Raw genomic sequence first — 17,668 nt, 5'->3', positions numbered from 1 at the left:
TAAGAACTGAATCCTTGGGACTCCTGGGTGGCTCAGTGGTTGAGCGTCTGCTTTTGGCCCAGGGCGTGATATTGGGGGTCCAGAATCGAGTCCCACATCTGGCTCCCTGCACGGAGTCTGCTTCTCCCTCTGCCTGTGTCTCTGCCTCTCTCTTGGTCTCTTGTGAATAATATCTTTAAAAAAATAACTGAATCCGGGATCCCTGGGTGGCGCAGCGGTTTGGCGCCTGCCTTTGGCCCAGGGCGCGATCCTGGAGACCCGGGATTGAATCCCACGTCGGGCTCCCGGTGCATGGAGCCTGCTTCTCCCTCTGCCTATGTCTCTGCCTCTCTCTCTTTCTCTCTCTGTGACTATCATAGATAAATAAAAATTAAAAAAAAAAAAAAAAAAAAAAACACTGAATCCTCTCATCTGCCATATTTAGCATTATATTCCCAACACTTCAGTGGTCAAAAACCTAAATTAAAAATATGAATAAAAAATAAATAAAATAAAAAAATAAAAATATGAATAGTTCTTCTGGGCAAGTCCTTAAGCCACTCTACACTGCAGATTTTTATCTATGGATAACAGAAAATTCCGTCCTACCTACTCAGAACTGCTACGCTACAGAAAGTTCAAAAGTACTTTGAAAGACATTTTAGAGAAAGTGGAATATCCTATTTCCCCCATATCTCCCATTCCTCCAGCCCTAAGAATTACTAGTTGGACACGTGTCTTAGGTCCACAAATGGCCATGGAGCACAACACCCAGCCCACAAGAGATACATAAATACAAGAAATGGACCACACGGACCTCTTAACCTCTGTGTATCAGGGCAAGACAACACCAGCAGCAGAGAAACAGCAAGAGTTTTCACGCTGTCCACATACATGTGACTAAGACATCCACCGGGAGAAGGCTGCACGGCACTGCAGGTAAGTGCTGGTAACAACTCCTAACGTCGCTGCCCATCAACGTGTGACCCTCAGGCAAAGCTACTTCATCTCCTTGAGCCTGAACTGCCTGAGAAGTGGAGCTAATGTCTGTCTACACCGTGGGGTACCCCAGAGGATCCACTGAAAGGGCCTGGAACCTGTCAGGACAGCAGCTGGGAACACAGGAAATAATCCAGAGGGGTAGTTGTCATTATCAGAAACATCCATGACCCAGTTCCTCACTGTTGACCAAAACACTTTAATTTTACAACTTTCATGTACAATATGAAGTCCGTAATTGCTTGAAATTCTCACCTGGCTCCTGCAGGGAAACAAAAGTAGAAAGCTTTAAGTACTTTTATTTTCAATAATTCAAATTCATAATTTTGACTCATTCAATTATTCAAGCATTCACTGAACATCAATTACGTGAGTAGTTAGTCTTATAGAGAAGCAAAGTCACCTTGCTTTCTCAGCGGTTTACAGTCTCATCTTTAAAATGTTGGGACACGGGATCCCTGGGTGGCTCAGCAGTTTAGCGCCTGCCTTTGGCCCAGGGCGTGATCCTGGAGTCCCAGGATCGAGTCCCACATCCGGTTCCCTGCATGGAGCCTGCTTCTCTCTCTGCCTGTGTCTCTGCCTCTCTCTCTCTCTGTGTCTCTCATGAATAAATAAATAAAATATTAAAAAATAAAATAAAATGTTAGGACGCCTGGGTGGTTCAGCAGTTGAGCATCTGCCTTCGGCCCAGGGCATGATCCTGGGGTCCTGGGATCGAGTCCCACATCGGGCTCCGCGCAGGGAGCCCACTTCTCCCTCTGCCTGAGTCTCTGCCTCTGTCTCTCTCTGTGTCTCATGAATAAATAAAATCTTAATAAATCCACAGAAAAGAAGAGGAGGTTAGTGCTGGTAGGCACATTACCACAGGGAAGCAGGATGCTGGTAAGGACTAGGACCTCTGACTTACCCAGAGTAAATCCAGACACAGGACACGGCTGTGAGACAGCTGACCTGCCTGCCCTTTGGTGACAGGTTTTCCTATTCCCTTTCTCCCTTACATACCCCAAAACTGTAATTTTCATGTTAATAAGCTACTTTTTTTTTTAAGATTTTATTTATTCATGAGACAGAGAGAGAGAGAGAGGCAGAGACACAGGCAGAGGAAGAAGCAGGCTCCATGCAGGGAGCCCGATGCGAGACTGAATCCCGGGTCTCCAGGATCACACCCTGCGCTGCAGGCGGCACTAAACCACTGCACCACCCAGGGATTCCCCATTTTTTTCATTTTAATGCTTCCTAGCCTTTCAAACAATTCACAAAAATAAATAATTTTCAAGGCATTTTGAGTGATGGCAATTATTTATGTATGTGCAAGGACTAATTTAAAAACACATTACATGAGATTTTTTTTTTTTTTTTTTTGAGAATGTCTTAACTCCTAATGGGTCTGTGGGAGAAAAGACTCCTCTTCCTAGTACCTACTCCCAGTGTACCTTTCCTTTTGAAAGAAGAAAAACTCTGATTCATAATTTGGAAAAATGAAAGGGCCATTACCTTTTACTTTTTAGGGTTAATTTCCACATAAGTCCATATCATAACATTCCCATATGCTGGTACTTTCCATTCAATCACTCAGGGTGGAACACAGTATTCCTGCAACCTAACTGTAAGCTCCGTACCTATCTTATCTAGCACTGCAATCTCTGTGCACAGTTGGTACTTTAAAAAAAAAAGTCTCAGGGGGATTCCTGGTGGCTCAGCCGTTTAGAGGCTGCTTGGCCCAGGGCGTGGTCCTGGAGTCCCGGGATCGAGTCCCCCATCAGGCTTCCTGCATGGAGCCTGCTTCTCTGTCTGCCTGTGTCTCCGCCTCTCTCTCTCCCTGTGTGTATCTCATGAATTTATTTATTTATTTTTAAAGATTTTATTTATTTATTCATGAGAGAGAGAGAGAGAGGCAAAGACACAGGCAGAGGGAGAAGCAGGCTCCATGCAGGGAGCCTGACGTGGGACTCAATCTGGGGACTCCAGGACCATGCCCCAGGCTGAAGGCAGGGCTAAACTGCTAAGCCACCGGGGCTGCCCTATAAACAACTTTAAAAAGGAACCAGGGGCATACCTGCTTGCAAAGAGTTCAATCTTTTATTTTCAGTCTTCATCATCGGGAAGGATACCTAGTTCCTCATCTGTCCACTGGGAAGGATCCGGATATGGAAAGTGACCCTGGTGACAACCATTAAAAAAAAAAAAAAAAGTAAAGACTCTATATTCCATATGATGAATTAAATTCAAAAGATAAACAAATATGGTAAGGCTGTCATATGCACAGCCCTTGAAAAGCCACATGAACAAATTACTACTTTAACTATCTGATGATCCAACTGTTCTTCAATCTGTTCAAGATGGGCTATGGCCCGAACTGTAAAAGCCGACCCATTCTGGAGCCACAGCCTGAGCCAGCATTTCAGTGTGTCTGTGATGGACGGTAGGCAGAAGGGAGACAACAGATTGCAAAGATATCCTGCATCTTGACAATGTGTTGAAGCTGCGGTGAAACGTAACATCTCAAAGTGTCCTGTCATTACTGCCGACCTGGGAGAAACCTGGGAGCCTCATGCGTCTTCAGTCCTAGTCTGTGGTGGCATCATTGGATCAGGCCAAGCAGCCACACAGACTCCTGACAGCCAGTGAGTTAGGGGTGACTCTGTGCTGCCAACTCAGACACTAAGCAGCTCCCTCCTGGGTGACACGGGCACAGATAAACTCAAAGAGAATAGGACATGAATCAATCTGAAGCGCCTGAGACTTTGTACACTGAAGATTTTTTTCCCATCCTGTTTGGATCACCGAGCGCAGATTTCAATGGCTTCAAGGTATAATTTCCCAGGGAACAGGGTCTGTGTAAAAGTGATAAAAGCTTAGCCAAGGCTAATGGCATGTCAGAAAGTTACCATGATCTAACTTCTTCCCTTAAGACAAATTAGCCCACATCTCTCCCACCCCGATCTGGCTGCCAGGGGCCTCTAGACAGACGAGATGAGTCAGCATTTAAAGACATTTGGTGTGAAACTTAACCCCACTTAGGAACCCTGGTTCAGAATTAGTTTCAAGTCTTCCTTCCAAATATGACAACCTAACAGAAACCGTAAGAGATGGACTACCCACATGTACACCTGTGAGGAGGAAAGGTCAGAGAGAATGTATTTCTGTAAATAACAGGATTCCTGCATACACAAAGACAACATGGTAAAGGGATATAACCAGGTAGGAAAACGGTCTACATACAGGAAGGAGGGAGGAAAAAAAAAAAAAGCAGAGCTATTAATATTATTAGTAATAATAATCTAATTAAATTATAATATTCTATTAATATATTAGAATTATTCTCCTGCACTTACCAGCACAGCATCTGAATCATGCCAAAAACGCCAGAGAATCCAGAACCACATGGTGCCACTGAAGAACTCGGCCTGGATCACCTGGGACCTGGTCAGCTGGGGAAACTGTCTATACCGGGGCTCAATATGCACATCACCACCAGCACTACAGGACGAAACAAAATGTCATGCAACTTGGTACCCCTTCAAAGCATGAAGTCATCTAAAACTTTGAGTTACATCTAGAAACAAAATCTAACAGTTCTCATCTCCTCCATGAAATACAGGTTGACAGAGCTCCATAATGCCTCAAAACTCATTTTTCATAAGCTTGCTTTTAAACTTGTTTGGCAACAAAAACTGGCCTGCACTGATGAAAGACTGTTTCCCTTTACTGATTATACAGGGATTTTACAGCAGAAATAGGAACGTGTTAATAACAGGGTGCTGGCCCCAAAGTTTCAGTCAAGAAATGTGAACCTACAGTAGTAGGTCACTTAGCTTATCCGAAAAAACACATCAGCAAAGTAATCTTGTTCTGTTTAGCCATCTATTTCCAAGGCAAATTATGCCTTCTGCTCTGTTACAGTCTTTGCTAATAAAGAACACTATATGGGAAAAAGGACTCAGCAAATCTTTTTTTTTATTTTTTTATTTTTATTTTTTTTTTTTCAGTTATCTCTACACCCAATGTGGGGCTCAAACTCATGACCCTGAGATCAAGAGTCACATGCTCTATGGACTGAGCCAGCCATGCACATCAGCAAATCCTTTTTAATAAGCTAATAGTTCTGAACAAAGCAAAGAGCCTCAAACAGTAAGTATGAACAACTTTTGGGATTTTTTTTTTTCATTTAGATTCTGTTGACAAATTGTGGGACACAATCCATAAGGTCTGCAGGCATTTTGTTCACTTAGATTATAATTATTATTGGTTGAATCTAACTTTGTTTGTTTAAAGATTTATTTATTTATTCATGAGAGACACAGAGAAGCAGAGACATAGACAGGGGGAAAAGCAGGCTCCCTGGGGGGACCCCAATGTGGGACTCAATCCCCAGTCCCTAGACCCCGGGATCATGCCCTGAGCCAAAGGCAGACAACTCAACCGCTGAGCCACCCAGGGATCCCTGAATCTAACTCAAATAATAAAATTTGTACTTCATGATGTTACTGTCAAGTTCCATTTAGCAGCTATACATATTCTACTATACAAAAATGGGATATAGAATTTAAAGAGAATTTCTATATAAAATGTATTCACAAATTTCATTTCAGGTAAGAACCAGCTTGGAAAACAACATGCTCAGGCAGCCCGGGTGGCTCAGCAGTTTAGCACTGTCTTCGTCCAGGGGCGTGATCCTGGGGACCTGGGATCGAGTCCCGCGTCGGGCTCCCTGTGTGGAGCCTGCTTCTCCCTCTGCCTGTGTCTCTGCCTCCCTCTCTCTGTCTCTCTCACAAATAAATAAATAAAATCTTAAAAAAAAAAAAAAAGAAAGAAAACAACATGCTCTTCAATCCAGCAAAAACTACCAAAACTGCACTTTCTTCAAAATGCACTGTAGATTTGTGAACATTAAAAAATCTATGGGTCCCTAATACGTATTACCTACTCCCCTTTGTAGTATCCTGTCCCGTTCTTAAAGGTTATTAACAGGCAGCCCTGGTAGTTCAGTGGTTTAGCGCCGCCTTCAGCCCAGGGCCTGATCCTGGAGACCTGGGATCGAGTCCCGCATCGGGCTCCCTGCATGGAGCCTGTTTCTCTGCCTCTCTCTCTCTCTCAGGAATAAATAAATAAAATCTTTAAAAAAAAAAAAAAGGTTATTAACAGTTATCATTTACTGTCTTCCATGTGCCAGACACCGCCTGAACCATTTTAAATGCAATCATTTATTTTCATAACCCTATGAGATAGATTGTATGGTTATTAATGTTTGCAAATGAAAACACTGGGGTATTATTTGAAGGCAAAGCCTAAGTTCTTATATGCTGCCTATAAACAAACAATATTAATAATTTTCTCATTTTATGAACTGAAGACACAGTTAACTAGAATTCCCATCAGCATGATACCATATTGAAGTGATAGTTTCATTTTTATGTAAGTATTTATCCAATATATTAACACTTTTATCTGGAAAACTCTACATGAAATATTGATAATTAGCTATGAGTGGTATGAGATGGTTTTTATTTTTCCATAGGTATGAACGTGGGGTTTTCTGTATGTATTTTTTTAAGTTTTTATATAAATTCCAGTTAGTTACAATACAGTGTAATATTAGTTCCAGTAGTAGAATTTAGTGATTCATCACTTACATACACACCCAGTGCTCATCACAGCAAATGCCCTCCTTAATGCCCATCATCTATTTCCTCCATTCCCCAACACCTCCCCTCTGGTGACCATCAGTTTGTTCTTTGTAGCTAGAAGTCTGTTTCTTCATTTGCCTTTTTTCCCCCTTTATTCGTTTGTTTTCTTAAATTCCACATATAAGTGAAATCATGTTTTCCTCTGGCTTACTTTGTTTAGCATAATACTGTCTAGCTCCATCCATGTGGTTGCAAGATTTGATTCTTTCTTTCTTTCTTTCTTTCTTTCTTTCTTTCTTTCTTTCTTTCTTTCATTCATTCATTCATTCATTCATTCATTCATGATAGACCAAGAGAGAGAGAGAGGCAGAGACACAGGAGGAGGGAAAAGCAGACTTCATGCTGGGAGCCTGACACGGGACTCGATCCCGGGACTCCAGGATCGCGCCCTGGGCCAAAGGCAGGCGCCAAACCGCTGAGCCACCCAGGGATCCCCTGATTCTTTTTTATAGCTGAGTATTATGTATCTTTCTTTAAGCATGGTGAAGGGGAGGGCAGAGGGACAAGCAGACTCCCCGCTGAGTGGGGAGCCCAATGTGGGGCTCAATCCCAGGACCTTGAGGTCATGACCTGAGCCAAAGTCAGATGCTTAACCAAGTGAACCACCCAGGTGTCCCTGGCCATGTATTACTTTAAAAGGCTCCCTCAAGAATTATTGCTTTACAACCTGAAGAATATATCACACTGTTTCTGTAATGCCATCATATGCCAATTTTATTTAACAGTATTTATTCAGGATCTATCTGTGCATATAGATATTGCATTATACAAACAAACCATGGGGATGGTAATTCAATACACTGTAACAAGAGGCTTCCTCCTCTTTAGTAGGTTTTAGTATAATCTAATTATAAGGGCCTATCAGTTAAATTCATTAAAATAATATTTGAGAATTCTAGTTCAAACCCACTACCAGGAACTCTACACATCTCATTATTGTTAGAGTGACATGTTGTATTAACTATTCCTTGAAACAAATGGGTCATTGGACACCTGGCTGGCTCAGTTGGTAGAGCGTGCAACTCTTGGTCTCCAGGTTTTGAGTTCCAGCCCCATGTTGGGTAGATAAATTACTTTAAAAAGGGGGGGGGGGCATCCCTGGGTGGCTCAGCAGCTTGGTGCCTGCCTTTGGCTCAAGGTGTGATCCTGGAGCCCCAGGACTGAGTCCCGCATCAGGCTCCCTGCATGGAGCCGTCTTCTCCCTCTGCCTGTGTCTCTGCCTCTCTCTCGCTCTGTGTGTCTCTCATGAATAAATAAATAAAATCTGGGATCCCTGGGTGGCGCTGTGGTTTGGCGCCTGCCTTTGGCCCAGGGCGCGATCTGGGAGACCCTGGATCGAATCCCATGTCAGGCTCCTGGTGCATGGAGCCTGTTTCTCCTTCTGCCTGTGTCTCTGCCCCCCCCCTCTCTCTCTGTGTGACTATCATAAATAAATAAAAATTTAAAAAAAAAAAAGAAAAAAAAGTTGAATTGTATTAAAAATAAATAAATAAATAAATAAATAAATAAATAAATAAATAAAATCTTAAAAAAAAAAAAAAAAAAAAAAGAGGGACACCTGGGTGGCTCAATAGGTTAAACAACTGACTCTTGATTTTGGCTCAGGTCATGATCTCCGGATTGTAGCACAGAGCACCACATCGGGCTCCACACTCAACATGGAGTCCACCTGAGAGTCTCTCTCCCTCTCTTCCTCTGCCCCTCCTCCTGTACTCTTTCTCTCTCTAAATAAAGAAAAGAAAGAAGTGGGTCATTGACTGCAAGGTAGATTATTTTTAAAAAGATTTTTAGAGGGGCACCTGGGTGGCTCCGTGGTTGAGCATCTGCCTTCTGCTCAGGTCATGATCCAGGGTCCTGGGATCCAGTCCCCACATGGAGCCTGCATCTCCCTCTGTCTGTGTCTCTGCCTCTCTCCCTGTGTGTCTCTTATGAATAAACAAAATAAAATCTTAAAAAAAAAATAAAAATAAAATCTTTTTAGAAAGGGGAGGAGTAGAGAGAGAATCTTTTTAAGATTTTATTTATTTTAGAGACAGGGAGCACACAAGCAGGAGGAGAAGGGGGAAGGGAATCCTAAGCAATCCTAAGCCCATAGAGCAGGGGGCCCAACAATGCTCAATCCCAGGACCCTGAGGAGATCATGACCTGAGTTGAAATCAAGAGTCGACCCTTAACCAACTGAGCCACCCAGGCACCCCAAGGTGGAAACCTTAATTTTTTAACAAAGATTTGAAATGCTGCAGTTATAGAAAGGAATGGATGACATAAGAATTGCCATGATTAAGGAATATAAAGATTCCACAAGTGTCTAATTGACTATGTCATGTTCCTAACTAGGTTACTACGGCACAATGGCAAACTAAATATACTGAACAACCCACCAAACTGAAACAACTACAATGTTAGATGGAATTAAAAAAAAAAAAAAAAAAAAAAAAAAAAAAACTTTTTAATACGTAACTGACCAGGCACAAAAGTAAAGAAAGAATCTATCAAGGGTAAAATCCAAGTAAACACACAGCCTGGAAAACTATGCTAAACCGCTGAGCCACCCAGGGATCCCCCAATTTCTGCTATTCCTGGGGTCCTTGAACCTCTACATGGGACAACTACATGGGTGTAAGAAGCAGGGGAAGAAGCCTCAGGCCCATGCAAGATGAGGAATCTATTAATTATGAGACCCCTGAATAAAGCTGCAGCCCCACAGTATTACAGAGAATGAGAGATAAACCCGTTACGAAGAAAGGAACAGGCAGACATTTGTTACCAGGAGCCAATCCTCAGGTGGGTTTGCACCCAAATTCACACTACCTGAGCTGGACCTCTAAGGTTCAAAACACCCTCAAGCCAACAATTTAATTTAAAATGATCTTGGAGGGCAGCCCCGGTGGCGCAGCGGTTTAGCACCACCTGCAGCCCAGGGCGTGATCCTGGAGACCCTGGATCGAGTCCCAAGTCAGGCTCTCTGTATGATGCCTGCTTCTCCCTCTGCCTGTGTCTCTGCCTCTCTCTCTCTCTCTCTGTGTGTGTGTCTCATGAATAAATAAATAAAATCTTTAAATAAATAAATAAATAAATAAATAAATAAATAAATAAATAAATAAAATCTTAAAAAAAAAAAGCAAACAATTTCTAGAAATAAAAAATGCAGTTGAGGTTAGGAACATGAGAAAACCTGACATATGCCCAATTCATGTGCCAGAAGAAGAAAATAGAATGGGGAAGAAACAATATCCCAAGAAATAATGGCTATTCCAACCCAGGATTCACAAGTGTCAAGTTTAAACACAAAAATGCATTATAACTCTCTATGAAAGTTACACTTTTAAAACATAAACCAGGGCAGCCCTGGTGGCTCAGGAATTTAGCGCCGCCTTCAGTCCAGGGCATGATCCTGGAGACCGGGTTATCGAGTCCCACGTCAGGCTCCCTGCATGGGGCCTGCTTCTCCCTTTGCCTGTGTCTAGTCCCGCGTCGGAGCCTGCTTCTCTGCCTGTCTCTCTCTCTCTCTCTCATGAATAAATAAATAAAATCTTAAAAAAAAAAAAAAAAAAGCATGTGACTCTTGATCTCTGAGTCATGGGTTCAAGCCCCACGCTGGGTACAGAGATTACTAAAAAAATTTCATAAACTTAAAAAAAAATGAAACCAGATCATACCACTTTCCTGCTTCAAAGTCTCCAATGGCATCCCATGATTCTTTTTTTTTTTTAATTTTTATTTATTTATGATAGTCACACAGAGAGAGAGAGAGAGAGGCAAAGACATAGGCAGAGGGAGAAGCAGGCTCCATGCACCGGGAGCCCGACGTGGGATTCGATCCCGGGTCTCCAGGATCGCGCCCTGGGCCAAAGGCAGGCGCTAAACCGCTGTGCCACCCAGGGATCCCACATCCCATGATTCTTAAAGTAAAATCCTAACAGGGCCATCACTAGCCTGCCCCCACCCCTCCCTGACCTCACCTCTACCACTCTCCCCTCCGCTCAGCCCATTCCAGCCTCCTGGGCTTGCTTGTCCATCATCAGCACTCAGAGCCTCGACACTTGCTATCTCATCAGAGGCCCTGTCGGGCATCTTTGCTTGCCTGACTTATCACTCAGCTCCTAGTTCAAAGCACCATCAGGCCTGCATTGCCACATCATCCTATGCACAACATCCCATCTACCCCAGCCCAGGTGCTCTCTAGATTAATCCCCTGCTCTAATTCTTCATTTAACTTAGCAGTATCTAAACATGCTCTCTCCTACTTGTGTCCTCTCGACGTAAGCTCCCTTATCTTTCTTGTATTCTGCTCTATCCCTACAACCTAGAAAGTATCCTGGCATCTGGAAGAGTCTCCATACTTATTCACTTTATTATCACATAATCTGTGAGATAAAAAGTGTTACAGAAGTTCTAAAGCCCTGGTGAAGAGCAGTGCTCCCAGTTTTCCCATGCAGGGTCAAGGGCAACAGCTGGAGGCTCTCCATCACTGTCCTTGTTTGGGTCACTCAGGCCTTTTCCTTCTTTTCACCCCACACCTGTCCCAGCTCCATAGGCTTAACAGATATGTAACTTTAGGCAAGTCACTCTAATTTCCCCAAATCCCAGTTCTCTGGTAACAGTTAAGCAATACTCATAAAGTCCTTACTAGGCAGCAGCAACTGTCTTAAGGTACTTCACAGAATTGTTATTCACTCAGTTCCCTGGAAACTGAAATTATGATCTCCATCATATGAGTGAGAAAATGAAGGCAATCAAGAAACAGAATCTTTATTTTTTTTTAAGATTTTTAAAATTTATTTATTCATAGAGACACAGAGAGAGACAGAGACATAGGCAGAGGGAGAAGCGGGCTCGAGCCCGACGTGGGACTCGATCCCGGGTCTCCAGGATCAGGCCGCAGGCCATGCTAAACCGCTGCGACACTGGGGCTGCCCCAAGAAACGGAATCTTCAAAAAAAAAAGGGTGGGGGGCAGCTGGGTGGCTTAGTGCCACCTTCCGCCCAGGTTGTGGCCCTGGAGACACCGGATTAAGTCCCACGTCAGGCTCCCTGCTTGGTGCCTGCTTCTCCTTTTGCCCGTGTCTCTGCCTCTCTCTCTGTTTCTCATGAATAAATAAATTAAATCTTTAAAAAAAAGAAAGTGAGAAAGAAACTGTTTCAAGGGCAAATAGCTCAACTGTAGCAAAGGTGAGACTTGAAATGAGGCAGTTTGGGGCCAGAATCCTGCTTTTAACCACTACCTTGCACTGCCTCTTGGGGAATACGTAGATCCTGATCTAAGGGGCTGCAACATCACCTGTAAAAATCAAATGTTCTATTTTCTATCCTGCTCTTACTGACTCTCTCTGCACTACCAATTTGGTTTTGGCAGATTTGACCCTTGGCATCCCAGCGCTATGCTCTCCAGTAGAATTTTTGGGCTACTTCACAGGTCACTCCTCTTTTGCTCACTCTCAGTTCTTGTTCACGCGAACGTGAACCCTGATACAAGTTATGGCATTTGGGTGACAACGTGTCCATCACTTCTACCAAATGGAACACTCTCACGGGGAATGTGATTATGGGGGAGGCTATGCACTTGTGGGAAATCTCTGTACCTTCCGGTCAATTGTGCTGTGAACCTAACACTGCTCTAAAAAATAACATCTAGGCCGGGGGCACCTGGGTGGCTCTGCGGTTGGGCGTCTGCCTTCGGCTCAGGTCGTGACCCCGGGGTCCCGGGATCGAGTCCCCCATCAGGCCCCCCGCAGGGAGCCTGCTTCTCTGTCTGCCTAGGTCTCTGCCCCTCTCTTTGTTTCTCTCATGAATAAAAAAATAAAATCTTTAAAAAAATAAACAAAATAAAAAATAACACCTAGGTCTTCCGGGGCAGCTCTGTGCCTCTCCTTGCCTCCCAGCCGGCGCTTGGAGACACACGGTACAGGTGGTTTCCTCCGTCGAGCACGCCCTCTCCTCCCCGACTTCCGCTCTCGCTCCCGGATTAGCTCCAGCTAGCCTCCACGTTCAACGGAATTTCCCGAGGGCAGGCTCCCCTGCGGCCGGAGCGGCCCGACACACGGTTTAACACCCGCCAAGACAACTCCGCCCCGGCGCCCCCGCCCCGCCCCCGCCCCCGCCCCCGCGTCGCGGAGCCGGACTCCAAGTCCCAGCATGCCGCGGGGCGGAGGTCGCTGCCGGGCCGGCCCGGGTGCCCGGCGTCAAGGTGAGGGCGTCCCGAAGACCGGCGTTTCCCGTTAGACGCAGGCGAGGCCCCTCCCCCCGGCCAACACTCACTGACGGACTCCACCGCCTCCAGCCGCCCGCGGGCCGGGGCCTCTGAACAGCTGGCCTCCAACGCGAACGAAAGGCGCCAAGCGCGTCAGAGCCGACATGCCAGCCGGCGTCCGGAGAGCCCCTCTCAGGCCGCCCCGCCTTCCGCGTCACTTCCGCCGGCGCCCCGGCCCGTGACGTCACGGCGTCGCCCCGCCGGTGACGTATGGGGGCGGTGTTCTCCCGCCTCGCCTGCCGCCTCCCTCCGCTCCTGCGACAACCTCCCGACGGCTTCTTTCAGGTCTTCGTTGTTTGTTGTTCTGCAAACTCGAACACGAGCCTGCGCCAGTGGTTCCCGAGTATCAGTAGGTGGGCTGGGGGCGGCACACCCACCCGAGGACCCGAGCCCCAGGCTCTTCAGGCCGAGGTGGAGCCCGGGAAGCTGCCTGTTGGCGTGGCCTCCGGGTTCTGCGGCGCTGCCATCCCCTGGTCCTGAGCCAAGCGCTGGCTCCTCGGCTTTTGTCTCGTAGTATTCCCTCCTGCGAGATCCCGGATGGGCCCGGAGCTGCTCTGGACACCCTCGCAAGCCCCACTCCCGCAGATTCTTAGCGTCTTCACTTAGGGCTTTAGAGTTTTCCTAAAAAGTTCTCTGTTTGGTTAAATTATAGAGTTAGCCTGCCAGCCTCACACCTTGGAGATTTCGGTTTGAAATGGATCATTTGGGGCAGCCCCAGTGGCCCAACGGTTTAGCGCCGCCTTCAGCTCAGGGCATGACCCTAGAGACCGGGGATCGAGTCCTGCATTGGGCCCCGTACATGGAGCCTGCTTCTCCCTCTGCCTGAGTCTCTGCCCCCCCCCCCCCGTGTGTGTCTCGTGAATAAATTAAAAATATATATATTTAAAAAAAGTAAAATGCATCCTCTCAAATAGGGCACTCATCTCGGAACCCAAAAGGAGTTATCCCAGCCCTTCAGTGCCAACATGCAACCTGCAAAAAGCAGTAAGGGACGTTTGCCCTTGGAATTCCTAAAGCATGTCTGCCAAAAAAATACATATCACTGCTACACAGTCAAAATAGTTTACTGATTGGGACCCTAAATTTTCTATAGTAAAAAAAAAAAAAATTCAATTTATCGTGCAAGACAAAGCTAAGGACCTGACAAATGGTCTATAAAAACAATACTAAAAAAAAATAAATAAATAAAAAATAAAAACAATACTGCTTAAGTACAAGAAAGCACTGAAGTTAAAACTTGTTTTGTAATTCAGCAAGAAACATGGGGAGAGTGGATGAATTGTAATTCACCGGAACAGGTTTTTGCTGCTAGGAAGGAAAGGAATTACAGTAAATATTTCCTGAGCATGTGCTGTGGGCCAGGTATTCTTTTGGAGGACTCCCACTCAGATGGGGCCACTGATGCTCAAGAGAAGTAAAGTGACTTGTCCAAGTTCATAGAGTTATTAACTGGCAGTACTGAGGTTTCAACTCGAGATATAGGCTATTCAGAAGGTACAGGGATGGGCAGCCCGGGTGGCTCAGCGGTTTAGCACCGCTTTCAGCCCAGGGCATGAACCCGGGGTCCTGGGATCGAGTTCCACGTCGGGCTCCCTGTGTCTCTGCCTCTCTCTTATGAATAAAATAAGTAAATAAATAAAATCTTTAAAAAAAAAAAAAAAAGGCTACAGGGCACATGGAGAACCATATATCTTGGCACAGAAGGATGGGTGTCAGCTATACTCAAGGCACTCAAATCCCTGTATTTAGGTCTACATTTCTTTTCTTCTTTTTTTAAGATTCATTTAGTTGAGAGCAGGGGGAGGAGCAAAGGGAGAGGGAGAAGCAGCCTCCCCACTGAGCAGAGAGCCTGATGTGGGGCTGGATCCCAGAATCCCAGGATCACCACGGACCTGAAGGCAGACGCTTAACCGACTGAGCTACCCAGGCACCCTAGGTCTACGTTTCTGTCCATTAAGTATCCTATAAATTTTCATGCTTATGACTTTGAGTGTCAAGTGTTCAGGGTTTAGCAAATGATCCATTTCATTTTTTAAAAAAGATTTTATTTACTTATTCAGGAGACAGAGAGAGGCAGAGACACGGGCAGAGGGAGAAGCAGGCTTCTCGCAGGGAGTCTGATGCAGGACTCAATCCTGGATCCTGGGATCACGACCTGAGCCGAAGGCAGACGCCCAACCGCTGAGCCACCCAGGTGTCCCTTGAGAGAATGCATTTTAGAAGGTGAGAGGAAGGATGCCAAGCCCTGACCCTGAGCTCTCAGCTGCTACATGATAAATTCCCAGTCAAGTGTTAACAAATTGTGAACAGACTTTACATGATTTTACATATAGCATCTAACCCCAAATCAAACACCTATTCCACAGCTGGAAATAGAAAACAAAGCAAGGAGGTGAGGGGCAGGAGGACAACTTTTGTTTACTTCATGTTCATTTAATTTCCTACTTTTCAGGGCTTGCTTGCTCTCCCTTTCTCTATGAGTCTTAGAAAGAAGAAAGGAATTCATTTCTCCAGTAGTTGTAGTGACACAGAAGTGAACTTGTACTTTCTACTTCAAAAGGAATTAAGAGGGCAGCCCTGGTGGCTCAGCGATTTAGTGCCACCTTCGATCCAGGGTGTGATCCCGGAGACCCGGGATTGAGTCCCACACTAGGCTCCCAGCATGGAGCCTGCCTCTCCCTCTGCCTGTCTTTGCCTCTCTCTCTGTCATGAATAAATAAACAAAATCTTTAACTTATATCCAAATAAGTAGCCATAGCCTTCTCTACTTAAGAAAATGACTTTATAAATCCAGTTTCACCTTTTTAAGATGCTTAATTTAAAAATCAGCAAACGGGATCCCTGGGTGGCGCAGCGGTTTGGCGCCTGCCTTTGGCCCAGGGCGCGATCCTGGAGACCCGGGATCGAATCCCACATCGGGCTCCCAGTGCATGGAGCCTGCTTCTCCCTCTGCCTGTGTCTCTGCCTCTCTCTCTCTCTGTGTGACTATCATAAATAAATAAAAATTAAAAAAAAAAATCAGCAAACAACCCATAGTAAAGTGTATCTGTTGCCATTTTTCTCCTCTTCAATAGTGTTCATTTTCTGTTGCTGCTGTAAAATTTCCTGAGGACCCGAGGCCCTCAGTCCAGCAGTCCATGAAGAACTGAATCGTGCCAACCACCATGTGAATGAGCTTGGGATCAGACCCACCCTATGGAGCTTCAAGATGCCTACAGCCCTTGCAAAACCCTGAGCAGGGAACCCTGGGAAGCAGCACCCAGATTTCTGACTTGCAGACACTGTGAGCTACTAAGTTTTGTTGTTTTGGGTACATCACTAATACATTCCACAAATGGTTAGATTCAACCAATGGGCTTGCAGGCAAAGGTCAGTAGTGCTGGTGTGGGCTCAGGGCAGCCCCTGCTCTGTGCTTGTACCTCCCTTACCTTAGTGTGTGTGCACCTGACACGACAGCCCTGTGTCTGGCCGGAGTGCCCGTGAGGAGAGCCAACGGTGCCACCACCCCTTCCCAGCTACCTAGAGCCACCCCAGCCCCTCAGTGCCGGACTAGAACGGCCTCCCCTCAGGACTTGGTAAGTAGAAATAACATCTCTCTCTTAGAAAAAATTGTCCCCAATGAACCTCTGTCCGACTAAACCTTAATTCCTTACCAAAAGACAGAAAGGCGGGGCACCTGGGTGGCTCCATCAATGAAGTGTCTGCCTTCGCCTCAGGTCATGATCCTGGGGTCCTGGGATCGAGTCTGCAGAGTCTGCATCGGGCTCCCTGCTCAGTGGGGAGTCCACTTCTCCCTCTGCTGTTCCACCCTGCTTGTGCTCTTTCTCGAACAAAGAGTCTTTAAAAATAAATAAATAAAGGAGGAATTTTTTTTAAAGATTTTATTTATTAAAAAAAAAAAAAGATTTTATTTATTCATGAGACACAGGGAGAGAGAGAGAGGCAGAGACACAGGCAGAGGGAGAAGCAGGCTCCATGCAGGGAGCCCGATACAGGTCTTGATCTGGGGTCTCCAGGATTGCACCCTGGGCCAAAGGCAGGCGCTAAACCACTGAGCCACCCAGGGATCCCCAGGAGGGGAAAAAAAATTATCCTTAACTTTTTTTTTTTTAAGATTTTATTTATTTATTCATGAGAGACACCAAGAGAGAGGCAGAGACACAGGCAGAGGAAGAAGCAGGCTCCATGCAGGGAGCCTGATGCGAGACTCAATCCCTGGACTCCAGGATCATGCCCTGGGCCAAAGGCAGACGCTCAACCACTGAGCCACCCAGGCATCCCAATAAGTAAAATCTTAAAAAAAAAAAAAAAAAGAGAGAGAAAGAGAATGGATTTAAAAATAAATAAATAAATAAAAATTAAAAAAAATAAAAATAAATAAAAAAATGAAAAAATAAAAAAAAGGCGGCAGCCCTGGTGGCGCAGCGGTTTGGTGGCGCAGCGGTTTAGTGCCGCCTGCAGCCTGGGGTGTGATCCTGGAGACCCGGGATCGAGTCCCATGTCAGGCTCCCTGCATGGAGCCTGCTTCTTCCTCAGCCTGTGTCTCTGCCTCTCTCTCTCTGAATAAATAAATAAATCTTAAAAAAATATATTTTCTAAAAAAAAAAAAAGGAAAGTGTAGTCTGAATGCTAACATGAGCAGAGGAGAGCATCAAGAAAATGGCAGAGTTGATTCTGCTCCCATCTGCATTAATCATGTTACCTTCTAATAAAATTGAGCAGGAGGTCATCAAAAAACATTAAAAATTACCAAG

At 45.3% G+C, this 17,668-nt stretch overlaps 1 protein-coding gene and 1 long non-coding RNA gene across 5 annotated transcripts; one reads left to right on the top strand and one right to left on the bottom strand.

Moving 5' to 3' along the window:
- Nucleotides 1-1,157: 1,157 nt before the first annotated feature.
- Nucleotides 1,158-14,089, bottom strand: NDUFB2 (NADH:ubiquinone oxidoreductase subunit B2). The gene is made up of 4 exons (XM_072777454.1): nt 12,923-14,089; nt 4,314-4,458; nt 3,035-3,138; nt 1,158-1,240 (listed from the first exon to the last, which is right to left on the bottom strand). The coding sequence occupies exons 1-3, from the start codon at nt 13,018-13,020 to the stop codon at nt 3,064-3,066; spliced, it is 318 nt and encodes a 105-aa protein (XP_072633555.1). The 5' UTR covers nt 13,021-14,089; the 3' UTR covers nt 1,158-1,240; nt 3,035-3,063.
- On the top strand, nt 12,548-17,632 carry LOC140605235 (uncharacterized). Of its 4 annotated transcripts, XR_012007936.1 has the most exons (5): nt 12,550-13,267; nt 14,975-15,137; nt 15,989-16,197; nt 16,348-16,489; nt 16,574-17,632. It is a non-coding gene; the product is annotated as an uncharacterized lncRNA (long non-coding RNA). The 4 variants fall into 4 exon arrangements; XR_012007938.1 differs by having other exon boundaries at nt 12,548-13,263; nt 16,348-17,632; XR_012007935.1 differs by having other exon boundaries at nt 12,769-13,267; nt 16,348-17,632.
- Nucleotides 17,633-17,668: the final 36 nt, after the last annotated feature.

This window comes from Canis lupus, chromosome 15, assembly GCF_048164855.1.
Source record: "Canis lupus baileyi chromosome 15, mCanLup2.hap1, whole genome shotgun sequence".
Taxonomy (NCBI): Eukaryota; Metazoa; Chordata; class Mammalia; order Carnivora; family Canidae; genus Canis; species Canis lupus.
This window is presented reverse-complemented; position numbering and strand designations above follow the sequence as displayed.

What these genes read in the sequence shown, in the direction of transcription:
- NDUFB2 (XM_072777454.1), bottom strand. Translation starts at nt 13,020, where the DNA reads ATGTCGGCTCTGACGCGCTTGGCGCCTTTCGTTCGCGTTGGAGGCCAG. An exon ending in GGAGGCGGTGGAGTCCGTCA is followed by an intron (nt 4,459 to 12,922) that starts GTGAGTGTTGGC and finishes TTCGTCCTGTAG; the next exon opens with TGCTGGTGGTGATGTGCATA. An exon ending in ATGATTCAGATGCTGTGCTG is followed by an intron (nt 3,139 to 4,313) that starts GTAAGTGCAGGA and finishes GGTTGTCACCAG; the next exon opens with GGTCACTTTCCATATCCGGA.